The sequence below is a fragment of the Charadrius vociferus genome, unplaced genomic scaffold (assembly GCF_000708025.1).
Source record: "Charadrius vociferus isolate BGI_N301 unplaced genomic scaffold, ASM70802v2 scaffold871, whole genome shotgun sequence".
In the NCBI taxonomy this organism is placed as follows: domain Eukaryota; kingdom Metazoa; phylum Chordata; class Aves; order Charadriiformes; family Charadriidae; genus Charadrius; species Charadrius vociferus.
This window is the reverse complement of record NW_009646866.1, coordinates 408,072-425,767: the sequence shown is the minus strand read 5'-3', so window position 1 is coordinate 425,767 and position 17,696 is coordinate 408,072. Positions and strand designations below refer to the sequence as shown.

Genomic DNA, 17,696 nt, shown 5'->3' with positions numbered 1-17,696 from the left:
ACTCTTGGCATAAACATATTTAATGGTTTTATAAGAGCCTGATTTCGTACTAATTGTGTAACAGCTTGCAATATAATTTTGGCAGAGCAAAGAAATACTCTTGCTTTACACTCGCTGGTCTTGTGATCTTTGCTATTAGTCATATTTATTTAAGAATGTACTGTGTGAATTTTGATATGGATTTGACCATAGACCTATATCAGATTTGAGGCAATAATTTGAAATAGTCTAGTCTGTAGAACGCTCCTTTTAGTGGACTTGTTTCCCGCCAAGTAAACCATAAGACATGCTATCCCATTACCCTCAATAGAAAAGATAAAGTGTGTCAATATCACAAATGGTCTGCAGCGAAATCTGAAGTACTTTTGGGTCTACACTGTTGTGGTTTTTGTGAGAATGTATGAAGTTACAGAACAGCCCGAGTTAATGCAGCTGACGCTTGTACAAATGCATTCTAAAGTATTGATTATGTACAACAGAAGTGTTGCTGGCTTGGCCGTCATCCTCTTTGCCGTCTCTCTCCCAAATACGCACTGCTTTGCTTGATCTGAAGGAATAATGTTAAGGCATTGCAGGGAGAGGATATTGATGTAACACTACCAGACTGGCTGGTAGGATGTCATGACGGGGCACTGACTTTATTTAGAAATTCATTAAATGATCAGGTTTTATACAGATGAATGTTCAGGCTTTTCAGTCATATTCTATTTTAACCTAACTTTAAGTATTTTTTATTTAAATTGGATGGACAGGTTAAGTTTGTGATGAAGCTTTTTTTTCTTCCCTTTGCTTACTTGAAGACAGTGGTTGACTTTGAAAATTTTACGTACAAGTGCTTTTATTTCATGTTGGCATACTACCTCAGACACATGAAAAAGTTCAGTGCTAGAACTGTGGGATCTGTTCACCTCTGTAGACATGCGTTTCTGCTATATCAGATAGGATTATGAAGTGCACATCAAGGGAAGACTGGACTTCAGGATGTGTATTTGAGCCTATTTTTCGTGTGAAAAGTGGTGCTTCACCAGGTTATTCTGTCCTCTCGGAGGCAAAGCCTGGGCACGAGGGGAAGAATCTTCAGTTTATCTTGGTGTGTAAAATCTTTTCATTGCAGTCAACTGAGTTTTAAGTTGTTTTCTTCTGTTTTTCCGCTGTCTGTGGACGTACTGCCTTAAATGAGGATGATGCTATGGAAGGAGACAGTATTTGCACTCCTTGAAAGAGGGAAACTGTGTATTGATTCCTACACCCCTAGGTTATGATGTCCAACTAAGAAGTCTGCTAGCGAGTCAAAAAATTACGCCCTCCAATCAATTAAGTTTAGAAGTAGGGTAAGATAATAGGCAAATGCCTTTTTTAATAGATCTGTATTAACTGAGAGCTAACCTCTTCTCTTTTAACTACAATACTAGCTTCATGGTGAAGCATAAACTTAATTAACAAAAAGGACAAACTAGCTGAGGGACGAGTCGTAGTTACTTCTGAAGATACTTATTTTCTTCGAGTGATAGAAGTAACTTCTGCCTTTGGGGTGGACTTGCATTTTCACTTAGGCTCTTGTTTAAAACTTGTCAGACTCCAGCGACAATATGCTGATTTAATGGTTTAGTTTGGGTATTGCTGTACGATGCCTGGTGATCGCTCACGTACTTGGGTTGCAGCAGGAGTTTTTCTAAGTGGGTGTTTTATTTATCATAGCCAGTAACTGAGGCCTTGGAGGGCAGTGCAGGGAGTGTTATAGAGCATTGCATTCTCTATTGATCCCGTCTACTTCAAGACCTTAATGCATTTTAATCCCTTACCATCTCCTATATTACAAGAATAATTTAATTATAGCCTTTTTCCTTAGAGGCTGGGAGTCTGACAAAGCTGTGAAACTTTGGTCACGTTTGGGGTTATTTTTGTAATTTGTGCATTTATTAGCCAAGCTGGAAATATCTTGTAACAGATATCTGAGTAATGAATGTGGTGCTTGCTTTTTCTTTGGTGTCAAAAGGCAGTGTTTTTGTCATAGCTTGCGCCGCAAACCCAGCTGTCTGGGAAAGACAATAAATCTTCTGGAATTCTCTGTTTTGTCACTTTTGTACCCAGGAGCACAAGATTTTAATAAATATACTTCCCTATTACTAGCAAATAATATATTTTTTTTATAGATACTGAATCCTTTTAGGACTTTCATTGCTTGGCTTCTGTGATTCCAAGTGGATTTTGTATGGACAGTTGAGATAAAGGACAGCCTTCCTCAATTTCTGCTTATTTTCTTTTATTCTGTTTTAGAGAGGGTACACAGCAATGGTGCACTATGCCTGCCTCACAGAATTAATGTCTCCTCACCAAACAGAGCCAGCCTTTTCTGTTCCATGCAAATCTTGTATCTCAACTGCTTGCTATCTTTCTGTATTCTTATGTATGCTGTATTATGTCTTTTTTTAAATAGAGACTAACATGACAAAAATATTTTTTTTTCTCAGCCCAAGATGGCCTAATGCCCTACTTTATTTATTTTCCCATCCCAGTCCTTTTAAATATGACATCTTTGTGGCTTTGTCTTCATTGGACTTCCTCAATGGCATGTTGCAGGTGTACAGTTTACTGCACGTGTTTATTTTCTTGCACATGAGATTTGACGGCATATTGGGGGTTAGTAATGTCCATGATTAAGATCATAATGAGCTTGCAGATCCCCAGCCTACAGGTATTGCTATGAGTATGTTTGCTCATGCGTGGTCCTAGTAAGCATCTTGTGTGTGCTTTTTGCCTTGTAGCAGAAGTGAGTAAACAGCTGCATTTCTTTGCACAAGCTGCTGGAAGTAGTGGTGAAAAAATAAAGCGGAAACTAGTGATGTCCCATGCAGAATCTGTTGCACAGTTATTTCTGTGATGGTGAGCTGTCTACTTTTGTTCCAAAAAATGAATTTAGAACTTGTCCTGAATAGGTTTATGGATGTATAAAAGGGTTGTAAGGAAATATCTATCGGGGATATTTCTGATTATTACTTTTTTAAAATTTATTTTTTTAACCCCAGGATCATGTTAACTAGGTTTTTGGTTCATTTTTTTAAAAGAAGTTTTTCATAGGTTTGGATGAAAAGTGTATTGCACCAAACTCTTTAAAACTGTTTGTGTGCATTAGTATTGCAAAGAAAAAAGTGGGATCTCTGGAGGGAACTGAAAGCAGATTTGATTTACAGTAGGAGAAATTAAAGTAGAAGTGAAAGCCGCTTGTATGCACTGTGGCTCAATGCAAACCAGAACAAATCTCCGATAAGCCTACTTTTTTTTTCCACCCACAGGGACTTGTGCACCAGGCCCCACAGAGCACGTTGCTACACACAGTGTGGGGATACGGTCACACTGATGTTCGGAGGCTTGATTACTTCTGTGTGCTAAGGTGTTACTAAAAAGCTGATCTTAAGTTACTTGCTTGAGGCAGAGCTGCAGTTCTGTTACTGCTATTTTTTTGTCTTCTGTAGCATTGAAAATTTTAATCTTTAGATGTAACATGATGCACGTAGTAACGAGCAGGCTTTTGCATTTACTTTCGCTACCTGATTTTTGACCTGTCTTGTCTTTGCTTATGGGAATGCCTAGGAGTTGTCTGTCTTCCCCATAGAGGTACCTCACGCTGTAACCTCTGAGGAAGAGTGATTCCCCAGCCTCAGCCAGTGAGTGGGGATAACAGCAGTTGATCATAAACCTTCCGGAGTCTGTGGTCAAATGTATTCTGCAAACTTGCACAGGCACAGAAGATGATTTTTGTAGCACACTCTTCTCACCTGTGCTGTTAGCCCTGTTCAGGCTCCATGTGCAGCATCAGTCTGGCCATGGACATCCTAGGTGTCAGCTATGTGGGAACGTTTATGCACGCAGGTGGATGCGTGTGCTAGAACAGCTGCATTAGGCATGCATAGGGGTAGACATGAATGTATTGCTCCAACAGTCCTCATAGGCAAAGTGGATATATAGCAGCTATGCATAGTAATTTGTTTTGAAGTTCAGTTGGTGACATGGACTGAGGTATGACTTGCTGTGATTTGTGATTGAAGCTGCTTGCTGTTAAACTGTACAGAAGCAGAATCTTATATAAAGTTTATTCTAAAAAACCCTCTGGCTTGGAGAAGGAAACTTCTGCATGAAAGCACAGGATTTCAAGAACTTGCTTCCCCCTCCCCACCCAGTTACAAAAAGGTAATTGTTTGAAACATCAGTTCTTTCTGAGCATTCAGCTTTAGAAAAATTGCCAAGGCAGGTTTTGATAGCAAGTGAGACTGCTTTCTTAACTCTCCAACATACAGAGTTGCAAGCTAGTGATATCCTCTAATTTTCCATGAAGACTTAAATCCCTTTTGATGTTGATGAGGTAGCAGTATTAGGCAAATATCTCACTGTAATGCTTCTGATTGACATCAAGGTCCTTTCTTCAATTAGGACAGGAAGAGATGGTTTAAAAAAAAAAAAAAGTTGTGTTCTAGGTTTTTTTCAAAAAGAGTGTACTGCCCATGTACTACCCACACTTTCTTTTCAAATACATTTGACCACGAGTTAATTAAGTATGACTTTGTGTATTGGCTGATAAATACTAGGGTGCTCGTGTCTGGTTTGTTTAGCTTTCAGATACCTAAAGCAGGAGATGGATCACAGAACCTTATAGTCTGTTCTAGGTAGAAGGGTTTAACATCTGTGTTCAGGGATCATTTGCTGTAGTGCTAATAGCCATGTTATCCCGTTGACCTTTTTCAATACGTACCCTGAAACACTTAGGCAAATAGTTGAGACTTGACTGCTTTGGTGTCCAGCTAGTTTGCTTCTAACCAAAGTTTTGAGGATGTTGCTGTGTCGGGAATTATTCTGAAAGAATTTTCGCTACTGTTCTTCAACTGCAAGAGGAAATTGCACTCCCTCCAACTTCATGAGAAGCTAATTACCACTTCCTTCGGAAGAACATCTGTAGGGCTGTGAATGAACGAGCTATAACAAAAAAAGAACCCTACCTTTTGTGATATTCCTCCAGCTCCCTGGTTTCTCATGTTCGGTTTCTATTGCAAAGCCCTACCTAGCCTTTCTTCATTTTAATATACTTCAAAGAAAACAGCCCTTTCGAGCCTGCTGTCCATTAATAAAGCAGCCGAATTGGGTTATCTAGCTTGCAACAAAGGTCTTCTCATAAAGGATCTGGTAGGTTTTTCCCCTATTAGCGATACAGGGAGAAACACTGTGCCCTTGCTTATTTGAGTCTCTGAACGGAAAAAAAAAAAATATGGGGAAATATGAATTGGGGGAGGAGTTAAATCTTTCTCCCACTCCCTTACACTTGGTTTAAAACCTGCCAGTCCATCTGAGTAATTCATCAATCACATAAACATTGACCCTAGTTTTTGGCCAGGGAAAGTATTAAATGCTTAGTTTAAAAATTAAAAACAAAATCCCATACCCCACCAAAGAAGGACATCTGTTTCTAACTTCAGCTTTTTATTTTTTTATCTTTCATTTTTTTTTGTTGGTAAATCTCCCAGACAACAGCAGTTCTGTAGAGAGTTTAAATATGAAGGAATGGCAGGACGGGCTAAGGGCACTTCTACCGAACATTAACATCAACTTTGGTGGACTGCCCAATGCTTCTTCCCCCTCCAACGCCAACCACAGTGTACCAACGTCCAACACTGCCACCACCGACAGCCTGAATTGGGACAGCCCTGGCAGCTGGATGGACCCCGCAATCATCACAGGTAACCGTTTCTCACTCCTTCAGCTCCGCTGGCAAACCATCAAATGGGTATTTGGCACAAACTGATTTACATCTGGAAAAAAAGAAAAAGTCAGTATGCGGTGGTCTCTTCCAGCTTCCATCCACAAAACTCAAGGGTCCAGGAATTTTTGTGGAACCACTAGGTATAACAAAGTGTCACTTAGGCCTTTGCAATGCATGCCCGGGACTTTTGCAGGCAGTCAGGAGGATCAGCGCTTATCTATAGGGTCAACGTAGGTGTCCCTTCTGCTGGATGGCATGTCCGGTATGTGCGCCGCTGGTCCTGAGGCACTGAAGGCATTGACTGGACTTTGTTATTTAAAAAGGGACGTACTCCACTTGTTTATAAAGCTCTCTTTTATAAGGCTGTCTGGTTGTGTTTCCCTGTTAGAGAGGCTGAAGCATGATTCAAGTAGGCAGAGTAGGAGGTGAAGCATGCAGTGTACTGGTAGTCTGGTGTGGTAAGGTCACGTCAACAGGGATGCAGTCCTTGCACAGGATGTTTGATAGAAAAATGTGTCTTATGAAGAAGTGCTCTGAGGGGGAACTTTCTCTTATCTGGATTTAACGATAAGTGTTTTGTGGGCAGGCTAATTATATATAATAATGTAAAATGCATTCTCTGTACAAACTAATCATGTTTTCTCACTGTTGCTTTTTGTTAGGTTAAATTGACCTCCTTCATGCTTAGCTTATTGCTTCTGCTCTGACTTGCCTGTATCCCTGTTTGTTTTCTTCTCTTCATAGGTATCCCAGCCTCCACAGGAAACAGTTTAGACGCCCTTCAAGATGACAATCCTCCACATTGGCTAAAATCTCTTCAGGCCCTCACAGAGGTGGACGGCCCCAGTGCAGCACCATCACAGACGCACCACAGTAACCCCTTCGGCACACAGATCCCTCTGCACAGAGCCAGTTGGAATCCCTACTCTCCTCCTTCAAACCCCACCAGCTTCCATTCCCCACCCCCAGGCTTTCAGACAGCCTTCAGACCCCCCAGTAAAACCCCCACAGATCTACTACAGAGCTCAGCGCTGGATCGTCATTAGGAAAGGAGGAAAAAGAAAAAAGAAAAAGAAAAAGAAAACCCAAAACGTTAGAAATGCAGGAAGTGTCCCACCCTGACTCCTCCCCATGCCCACCTACTGTTCCCTGTCATATCTTTCTTTCTGAAGAATCCAGTTCCTGATCAAACCTCCCCCCCAAATGCAATGCCATCACAGGGTCATGACCGTATCTTTTTGTTAAGTTTCTGCTGAGCCGGTGTTTGAAATACACTGTTTGAAATATTTTCTAACTGTTCTAAGGAAAAAAAAAAAAGAGAGAGAGAGAAATCAAAATGCAGCCTCAATGCTTAAGGAGAATATTACTGTCTTATGTCTTTTGCACACGAGTATTTCTGCCTAGTGGAAAAGTGTCAATCTGCAGCAGGGGAAAAAATGCAATGCAGAATCAAATGCAGAAACATGAAAAAGGTATTTAATTTAAATGAAGTTACTGAACATGTGGGGCAAGCAGTGGCCTAGCATTTATTTTGCATTCAGTGTGGCACTACACAGGGAAATTGCTATGTTTTTTTTTTTTTTGAAGGGGATTTTATTGTGTCAGTCAGTAAGAGTTTGACATGAAGTGTGTTGAAAGACAAAACACTTATAGCTATGAGTAACTGGCATGTTGCTAAAGAGTGGTTTAAAGAGGGGAGAATAAGATTTTTCTTTAATTTTGGCTTTAGATTTAAAGTAAACGTTAATGTTTTACAAGTATTCACAGATTTAATACCTAGCGTATACATAATATAATTATAAGCAGCTGAAACACGAGTGATATTTACTTCAGTCTTTCTGTCTCCTCTGTCAGTCTCTCTTTCTTTTTTTTTTAAAAAAAAACAAAGATTCACCTGATTAGGGCACTCTGGGATAGCACTGCATTGGGGCCACTTGATCACCATCAGGAGCAACCTCTGACCTCCTCTGCCTGCAGCTTTTACTTAACCCTGTAGTTTCTGGACGTTTGTGCAGTATTGAAAAGACAGGAAAAAAGAAACAAATAAACATGGTTATAACCTGACGCTAAAACTAAAACCAAGGAAATGTACCTCTTTCTTCAGAATTAAAACTAAAATCTTAAATAAAACAGAAAACTTGATGATGACTTCATGTTTGCTTTTCATTTTTTAAACTTGGATTTTGAATTACTGCATCTGGTAAAACCATATGTCATTACATGATTTATTTTTTTTTCTTCTGTCCATCTCAACTGGAGCTACTTTTTCATGGAAATACTGCTTTGCATGGTGACTTCTGCACTGAAGGGTGGAAGAAGCATACACTCTTTAAACGTTTAAAGGGATTGTTGTCTTTACTCATGGCAGTAGCTGGAGGCTGTCTGTCTCTAACCTTTGGTGGTGGTATCCTTTCAAATCTGAAGCATGAAAAACTTGTTTATACTTTCTGAATTAAATGCCATGTCACTTGGGACAGATAGCATGCAATAATGTGTCTGGAGGTGTAGCAGAGAACTCTGTTTCCATCAGCATCCTCACTTAAAGGTGTAAAATAATGTCACTGTGCAACAGGGGATGAAGAGCTCTTAACATACAGGAGGCTTCCAACAAGCTCTTACACTTCCAGCCAGAAATGAGTTTTGGTATTTGAAACCAGCAAGCTTGTGACTGGGGTGCTGGATTGGTGTGGCTCATGAAAGATGGCTGAGAGCCTGAAATGCCAGAAATGCCTGTGCAGAAGGGTTTCTCGCCTGGTGTGAGCTCTATAGGTCAGGCTGGCTGCCCTCCTAAAATGTGTTCCCCTGGCAGGGGCAAGGAAGGGAATTCGCACTGCTGAATTGTCAGCACCTAAAGGGGGGAGACTGGCCCTTTGCTGTGCGGGGAATGGAAGTGAGTCCTGAATCGATTGCTGGACAGGGGAACCAGGTGTTGAATCTGCATAACATGACTAAATACTCTGACTTCTAAAACATCAATTGTTGGTGATGGTCTGCTTTTGCTCTTCTGTTGTCTGTTGCTGTTGAGTGCTGCGTTTACTGTCCATGTGAAGGAACTGCAGGTACTGTTTTGGGACAGGCATGACTGCTGCAAATTAGTCATGTTCCCTCATTACTTGGGAGAATGCGCGCACCCTTTGATGCCAACACCCCTCAGGAAAAAAAAACAAAACAAAGTGTTTTCTTCACCTGGTCAGCCCCTGCACAGTCCCCCGCTGTCACAGCTGGGGGTGGAGGGAGAAGCGCTGTGACTGTGGACTGGTAGCACCCTCTCCTGTGGCATCACAGGCTGCTGACACTGGGAAGCAACCCAGTGGAAACAGTCTGCTGGAGGTGCTGGTGAAGATGCAATGGGCTTTTTGTTTGGTTGGGTTTTTTTCCTGGGTTGTGTTTTTTTTTTTTTTCTTCTCTAGTTGTTAGACAGGCATCTTCCATCTATAGCCTTTCTGTTCTAGAAGGGTGCCTTTCCTGACCTCGAAAATAAGCCAGCCTCCCATAAAGCAGCTGTGACTGCTTCCTACGTACCACAGCAATTCCTGAAGCTGCTGCCTTTTTCAGTTCTTGGGTCGATTTGTCTCTTCGTGGCAGTTTGGGATGTGCTGGGCAGGGGGAAACCTGTGTCTGTGGTCCGTTACCACTAGAAAACGGGCTTCAGCTGCTCAGGACAGTGCTTATTCCCTGCTGCTATACAATAGCTTCTGTGGTTGGCCGACTGACAAACTCTTAGCCTTAAGGAAAAGGTTTGCAACTAGAATGATTTTTCTCTTTATGGTGCCACCCCTGCCCTCTCCCCACCCCAGTAAAGACTTCTTGTTGGGTAACATTGGTGTTATAACATTAAAATATATCGGTGTTCAGGTTGATATGTGGGGGTGCAGCTTCTGCCTCTTTTAGCCTACTTTTATCTACCGTCTGATGCCGATTCCTGCATCCCCCCAGTCTGGAAGCAACCTGGTGTTTCACTGGGTTCAACCGGGTGGAGCACTGTTGGTTTCTCCCGAGGTTTTTGATGGTGATGGACCATTCCTGTGGCAAGAAATTCTGTACAGGAGACTTTACTGGAAAGAGAGGATCAGTGTGTCTGCTTTGTCCATGTGATCATCTCAGTGCAGGGTCTATTGTTTTATATATTGTGTGGACACGTGCAGCTCTTCCTTGGTGGTAAGCCAAGAGCAGTGCTTGAAGAAAAGGCTGGTGACCCAGGACTGGCAATGCGTTTGGTAGATGGTGCCTGGCAGAGATGAAATCGGAGAGAGGATGGACCGGGCTCCTCCTCCATAACAGATATGAAGGTGTGTTGAGGGAAGGGAGGGAGTGATTAGCCATGATCATGTTGGTACGATAATTTCTGTTGCGTTTCTCAAAAAATTTGCAATTCAAATGTAGTAATTTGGGGGTCAGTGGTGCTGGACTGATGATGGTAAGGGTTCCTGACCCTTCTTTTTATTTGAATATCTAAGAAGGCGATGTTTCCTTGGAGTTACAGCAAGGAGTATGATGTTGCCTTGTACGTAAGGCGAAGAGCCATTGTATGACTTCTTTTTCCTTTTAGAACTTCCATTTCCTACTTGCAAGTCAAGTGTGAGCAGGTATGTGGCTTTAGAAATCCAACGTCTCGACAGGGCTACTTTATCTATACTTAAAATGTCACTGCCAACTTCCATGACAGTTTTTAATCATGGAGTTAAGCAGTTTGTATTCTAGTTCCTGAACTCATAATTTTTGTTTTCCATCCTCTCCATTGTGGACTCTGGCCTCCAGAAAGTTTTTATCCGAGATGCTCATTTTATCATAGTGATTCAATATGTTGAATTTTAGGGAAAACGCAGTGTTTGGGTTTTGTTGTGTGGGGTGGCTTTATTGGTGGTGGTGAGTTTGGTTTTGTGTGGTTGGTGAGTTTTTTTGGTTGGTTGGTTTTTTACAGCTCTATAGAGATGGCCATGCTGCTGTGGAGACTTCTTTGACTTGAACACCTTTCTTCCTCTGGGGGGAGCATGCACCAATTTCCTCCCTCACCCTTGCAAGAGAGCTTAGAAAAATACACTTGAAAAAGATCGTAGAACAGTTACCTACGTGCTTCTTGTTCATCCCTCTCCTCAGGATGCGTGGCCGTTGCCTTAAGTTGAAAGGAGCTTAGATTTGGTGTTGGTCTCCAGCATATGTAATCCACTTCGTGGCAGGTTACTGTGTTGCCTGGGACTAATTCCCTCCAGGGGAAGTTGTGTGCTGGATTAAAAATTTACTGCTCAGAACTGAGATGTGTCAAGAAACATTGAGAGGTGGCACCGTAGCTAAAGGGTTAAGGAACTGGAGTTGACACCAGCCCTACTTGAAGGAGTTGTAGGTACTTCTTGAGGGGAGTGAACTCTCCTCCAGTCCCACTGACCAGCTGCTAGTGATGTGAATTTTTGGCGCGCGTACACAAAGCAAATAATGTGAAGTGCCATTTGTTGTGAATGTGTGTCTATTAAGACTAGTAGTTGCCATACATCTTCCAGCAGTGTGTTTCTATACGGCTAGCTATACGAGCGCTGTCTACTTCGCTGATGGATTATCAGGTGTTGGGGTTGAACATGGATGTAACTGTAAGAACTTGTGCTCCTCCCAAATCCCAGCATCTCTTTTTCCCTACTTTGAGACATTCCACTGAAGCGAAACAGCTCTCGGGTCCTCGTCTGTTTATGGATTTTGCTGTAAACAAAGCTTCCAAAGAGGAAAAAGGTGAAATATTGTCATAGCTTTGGGATCTAGTGCAAGAAATGTTGTAGCCTCAGTATGCTCTGATCTAAATGTGAGAGCACTGCATATGAGCAAGATCTTCATCTTCCCTTCTTTCTGGGGTTTGCCTCAGCCCTAGGCTCACTGTTGTTATGTTTTTGTGGCAAACTGAAGGCTCCTGAGATGAAAATGGTCAAATGAAGTTCTTGCCATACAAGTACAGGGAGGTAGAGCCACTTGCAGGGACGCAGGGGTCTGAGCTGCTGCAGGGTGGAGGTTTGAGGTGAGTTGAGTGGTTCTGGGCAGCAACAGATCTGTTACTGACTTCGCTGATGAAAAGCACTGGTTTAGGGTAGTGCCGATGCAGTGGTACTCAGTGTGGTAAGTCGTTTAGAGATGGTGTCGCTGTGGAGGAAAACAGTATAGAAAAGTCTTAGTTAATCTAAAGCCGATGGGAGTGTGATCTGCCTGACGTGGTGTTCACAAGGAGCACATCTCCTGGAACACAGATGAGGTGGGGTCTTTCAGTGGGAAACAGTCATCGCACAGTTACTGTTGCTTTGTCCTGTGGAATCTTGCTAGAGTACCATTTTCTCCTTCCAGTCTTCAGACGTAAAAATTTGACAAATCCTTCTCCGTTTCAGAGATGCCTGGAGAGAGGGTGGGATGTGCTCAGCTCTCTCCTCTTCCTACCAGCGCAGCAAAGAGTCTAGAAAGCTTGTACTGGCACACAGTGGTCGTTCTTTTCATGATCTCAAAGAGTATCTTCATGGAGTTTCATGGCTTTAGCATTTGAACATTACAGGTCCCAGCATTAACCTTTCCCAGATCTTCAGAGAGGGTCTGAAATCTCCTCTGTGGGTGCTGACGGTCCTGGGAAGCTGGTACATGGAGCTTCACTGAAGAATCTAAAGTTGTGACCAAAACTTGTTTAGCTCTTTCTAGATAAGCATGCAGGCTGAGGTTTCCAACATGAAGTCTTCAGTTTAAAATCCTGGTTTGGTTTTTTTTGTTGTGGATTTAAAAAAAACCCAAACAAACAAAAAAACCCCACAACTGAGGGTGATTTCTGTCTTTGTTCAGCCCCTGAGCAGAAATTCACTGCTTGTGAGGTTCACCTGGCACAAATTGGCTGACCTTGCAGCTATCTCCATCCATCTTCAGATGATTTCCTCCAGTTCCAGGGCCCATCTTTCTATTGGATATTGCATGCGTATAATTTAAATAAAAAATAAATAGGAATGTGATATGCAATATATTACATAACTGGACATTGCGTTTGCTGTTGCATAAAACATTCCAACTAAACCTCTCGGAGCTTCAGTTGTGGAGAGGCCAGGGTCTTCAACAGCTGGAAGTCTCGTTCCCTAGCATGGAGAAAGCTGGGGTTTCTCTGGTCTGTGGGGGGGGAACTGGAGAAGACAGCACCTCATGTGCTGCTCTGTTGAAGAAGGGTTGGCTAGATGGTAGTCCAGCAGGAACCGCTGAGTGATGTGGTGAGAATGTGTGGGAATTAGAGGCTTGTGAGGTTTGTTCCTTCCCATTTACAAATTACTTCAAGCTTCTACATGGTTACCTTCCTTCTCCTTCCTCTTGTGGCAGATAAATGCAAATGGTGCTTCTTGTTGCCTCGGTGCCTTCCCGGGGAGAAGCTGAGTGTGGCTCTTCACAACCTTAATACAGCTCTTTGCTGTGCTGGTCCAAGGCGAGAAGGAACCAAGGCAAAGACAAAGGGGTCGGTGAGGAAACTCACGGTAGAGTTGGGCTTTCTGCCCTTCGCCTATCTTACTTCTGTTGGTTCGAGTCTTCTGCCAGCTCGAGATGAGTTTTGAGGAAGACCTGGCTGTGCTCCTCCCTGCTGGAGGAATTGGCTAAGACTGCCAAGGTTTTGGGATCAAGTTTTTTGTGGTAGAAGGCTTAACTTTGCACACGCAAAAAAAGTCAGGAAAACGTTCCCCCAAGGAGACTTTTCAATTTTGTCATATAAATTACTTTTTAAATACCAGTTGTATAAAATGCTTGCGTCAAGTTTACGTTTTTCTCTGTGTGAAAAACTGCTCTGTCAGTTTTTTATTGAAAACGCTAACTTTTTTGTTATGACACTTCAAATTCAGCACCTCTCTGGACATGTTTGGCAAAATATTTTTATATCCAAAATGTGCGTCACTTCAGTTTGCAATGAAAGCAGGTGTCAATCTCGAATCTTACGTAGCAAAAAAAAAAAAAAAGCCACTTCTGGTTTTAAAGCCTTGCTTGGATCCAGGGAACAGCAAACTGTGTCCCAAATGTGTTTTTGAACAAGAAATCCCCTTGGAGAGAGGGGACATTGTAGTGAGGTTTTATTTTTTCCTTAAAACTTGACAAGGCAGAGGAACAGAGAAGGAAATGGATATGAAAAAGTCTTACTCTCATCCCCTTCAGTTTCCCTTCTGGGTTTTTTTCCTGGTTTTGTCTCCTAACTAGACAACTCCTTCGTGCATGAATTGGGCAGTGCTGTTCCCAGGGCAGACCCTGGGCTGAACCCCCGGCCATAAAACCGGAGTATGTCCGTGAGTATGGCACAGATGTGCTTGCGAGAGCCTAAAACACCCGTACTGCTGTGTCCGAATTCACAGCTGGCACGTCTGGACGATAAACGCCTTTTCCTCAGGTGCTCCGGGCAGTCTTGCGACCGTCTGGGAGGGATGGGACTGAGGAACAGCTTCCCTCGAAGCAGGCTCATTCCCTTCCCTATGTCTTGGACTCGGCTGGAAAAAGAAGGAGCAGAAAAATGTCAGGTTAGGATGTGAGCCAAAGGGAAACGCAGAGAAGGTCCTGTTTTTCCTGTTCTTTCTTCGAGTTTCAGCTGTCTTAGGAGAATGAAAGGGTTTTTCCTTCTTGTGGTGCGGTTGCTGGTAAATGGCCACGGTGGGTGTTGTCACCTTTCACAAGGGATCTGTAAAAGCTTTACCACCTGCTCCCTCCTGCATAAAAAGCCAGCCCCCAAACCAGCCTTTCCATAGCTTGGTGATGTGAAAAGAAGACATAGGAGGTAGAATGGGGAGAGATTCCTTTATTATTATTAGAAATAGAAAAAACAGTGTCCCTAACCCTCTTTCCAGGGAGAAGCGGCAGTGGTTCCCAGACATCCCCCAGCAGGTCTTGCCTTTATCACAAAAACGTGCTACCTTGCATCTTTTAAGGCTTCTTCCCGTGAAATGTGATGCGAATGTCGATGGACGTGAAGTCAGCGGACTAAAACTCCACGCCTTTGTTGCAGGATTGTTTGAGCATCTCAGTTTGCATCCTTGAGCGCTGGCTGGCGGGTGATGCCGGGGGTTCACGTCCCGGCTGCTCGTTCCTATCCCTTTGCCCCGTGCGTGCAGCAGCTCTCGGGGCTGCCAGCACCTCTTCCGACTAGGGCTGTAACACCTCCCGAGAGACGTGCAGCATCTCTGTGCACGCATGATGCCACGTTACTCATCAAGCCCTGTGTGCCCAGACCGCGTCTGACGTGCTACATGTGCACAGGTCTGTCCTGCGGCACCAACTGGGGGGAGGGGGGGACACGACGGGGGACTGAGGTGTCCTGCCTGAAGCTGCTGGCCAGGCTCTGCGTGCGCTGCCTGGAATGCACCCCTGTATTTCCACCCAGGCAACCCTGGACAGAAACACGGGTGTCATTGCTTTCTGAATGCAAATGATGGCACTTAGGCTAGCTCTTCGGGTGCCTCTGTAGGTCCTGAGACACCTGATGTGAATTTCTAATGCAGGAGAGAAAGGATGAAAAACACCAAGTTTGATGGGTTTGGGTTTGGTTGTGTGTTTTTTGGTTGTTTTTTTTTTTCCCCAGATGTTCTAGGTCCTTTGTATTAGAGATAAATTCTTGTTTTCCTCTTGACTGGCTATCTTTGCACACTTGTCACTTCATATTGCAAGTCCAAGATTGTCTTAGTAGAAATGGGAGGATATGGTGAGTTCTGAATAACAACAACAAAAAAAACCCTGTAAATCTCAGCCGACATTCAAGTGCAATGAATTGTAAATGCTTCCAGTTATCTAATGACATAGATTCCTTGTTCCTGGTAACTGGCTGTCTTCACTTTCAGCCTTTAAAAGAGCCCTAAACAGAAAATCAGACCCTTGTGTTTGAATCCTCAAAGTCTGCACATGCTCAGCCTGTAGTTTAAGCTGGAGCTGCTCAGACTTGGCTTTATGCATCTCACCAAAACGATCAATTAAGAAGTTTGTAACCCAGGAACTCCTGTTTGAAATGTGCACTTCTGGACATGGGAGGGGAAATGAAAGCATTCTATCAAAAAGCCTTTTGACATGCAGTGTCAATTTTCCTCCATTTGAAAACCCAGGTGCAATAATTGGCTCTTGTGAAATTCTTTCCTGAGCTCCGCAGAGTTTCAAGGAATTGATGGTGTTAAAAGAAAAAAAAAAAAAAAAAAAAAGTAGGAGGTGGGGGGGAGGGGGAGTTGAATGGCAGTTTTAATTTTCAAACCGGCCTCCTGAACTTGTTGAAGAGCTTATGTTCCTCATAGCTTCTGTAGTAGAGGGGGAGCAGGTCCCGAGGGGGGTCAGCATGGCAGGGCATGGTAGGCACCAGTATGTTGTGGGGGATCCGTCTGGGCAGGGGGGCGAGGGGTGGTGTGCCGGGCTGTAACACCAGCTGGGGCAAGACCTGCGCGTCGGGGTGCCAGCTCTGCAGGGACAGCTTTGGCAGATTTTCGGAGCTCCTGGTAAAGGCAAGAGGGAGAAGGCGGAACGTAAGAGGGGGCTGCAGCCTGGATGAGAGCCCGCAGCCCACCCGGGTGGTCCTCCGGCTCAACTCGCCTTTGAAAAAGAGCGGGCGCGAGGGTTTCACCGCTGGTAGGGGGTAGGTGGGGAGCGTGTAAGAGGGTGAGACAGGGGATCAAAGGCCCAAATCTAGCTGCTCCTGCCTTCAAGTGGTCTATGAGGGGCTCTTGCCCCTGTGTGAGGAGTTGTGGGGGCAGTGCCCGGACAGGGGCTGAGCTGTACCTTTGGAAAGCCGGGTTATTGCAACCTGCGAATGCCCCTGGGAACACGGAGCTGGAGAGGGCTGAGAGGTGGTAATCCCGTCGGTGGTAGTGTTTCAGTCTCCCAAAAGCGTTCCTCCCCCGCTCTGGGCCGGAGGGGTTGCGTTTTCGTCCTCCTCTGACTTTCCTCCCATGCTGCTGCCTGCAAGGTGGAGAGATGATGCCCATGCAGATGCTGGCTGTGCACTTTATGGGCTGGCTGTTGTCGTTTACACACACACACACACGGTCCCCACCCCCCCAGAAAGATTCGATGTGTTTGTATCCTAACCCAAAGTTGTCACCCGACGGTTTTGACACCCTCCCTTTGCTTCCAGAGGAAAGCAGAGAAGCTGTTTCGGCCCTGCAAGAAAAGGGGTTCTTGGTGAGGCTGGACCAGCCAGGCACCAGCCAGCCCGGGGGAGAGCGGGTCATGGGGAAGAGGTACCGCTGGTGCCTGATGAGAGACTGAGCTGTTATCTCCTGCAGGATTTTTTTCCCTCCTTATGGACTTGTAATAAGGAATTAGGCTCTTGGTTAAAGCTGCATCCTAGGTAGGCTCCTGCGTGGTCCCTGTTGCTGCAATCTCTTGTCTGGGATACCATCGCTAGTGAAAACCAGAGTTCCTACTGGACCGTATGCTGGGGAAACAGGGAAGCGCTGCTGTGGAGATGCTGCTCTGGTGCTGGCTGGTGGCACCTCTGCTTGACCAGCGCTGTGGCGCTCTTCCAGCCCTTCCTAGAGGAGGATGCTCCTCCTTTACCCCTGCTGGGTTTTGCAGGTGCAGTTGCACTGAAGTTTGCCTAAGAAAAGGGTTATTCCCGTTGACCATCCTCCGTGCGTTGCCTGTTCCCTTCTTCCTCCGTTACAGGAAGGATTGTTGTTAATCAGCAAGCTAACAGCGTTGCGTCTGTGGCAGGTTTCCTCGCAGGAGGCCTCTCTGCCATCACCAGCAGCATCCCTGCCACTGGGACCCCTCGTGAAGCCCCCTCTTCCCCATCGGGGCCAAACGTGTACCTTTGGTATGGAGCAGCAGTTTAACGGGTTTTTTTTTGTTTTGGTTTGGGTTTTTTTTTACGCGGGTGGTCTCAGGGTGCGTGAAACCTTTGGGGGGGGTCACAAGACGCTGTGTCCCGAGTGGGTGCAACCCACGTGGCTGCGCATCTCAGCAGGTGGCAGCAGCGACTCTCCTTCAGCTCCAGCATCCC

The 17,696-nt window shown here is 44.4% G+C and overlaps 1 protein-coding gene across 5 annotated transcripts in view; it reads left to right on the top strand.

Annotated features, from left to right (window-relative positions):
* Positions 1-6,803, top strand: part of CNOT4 (CCR4-NOT transcription complex, subunit 4) — a 44,848-nt gene extending 38,045 nt beyond the window's left edge. For 3 of the 5 annotated variants that reach the window (XM_009894393.1, XM_009894391.1, XM_009894392.1), the window contains 2 exons: positions 5,514-5,726; positions 6,494-6,803. In XM_009894393.1, coding sequence (XP_009892695.1) covers positions 5,514-5,726; positions 6,494-6,795 — 515 coding nt within the window. In that variant the 3' untranslated portion in view covers positions 6,796-6,803. The remainder of the gene's footprint in view (positions 1-5,513; positions 5,727-6,493) is intronic. The other 2 variants (XM_009894395.1, XM_009894394.1) reach the window with 1 other exon arrangement.
* The last annotated feature ends 10,893 nt before the right edge of the window (positions 6,804-17,696 follow it).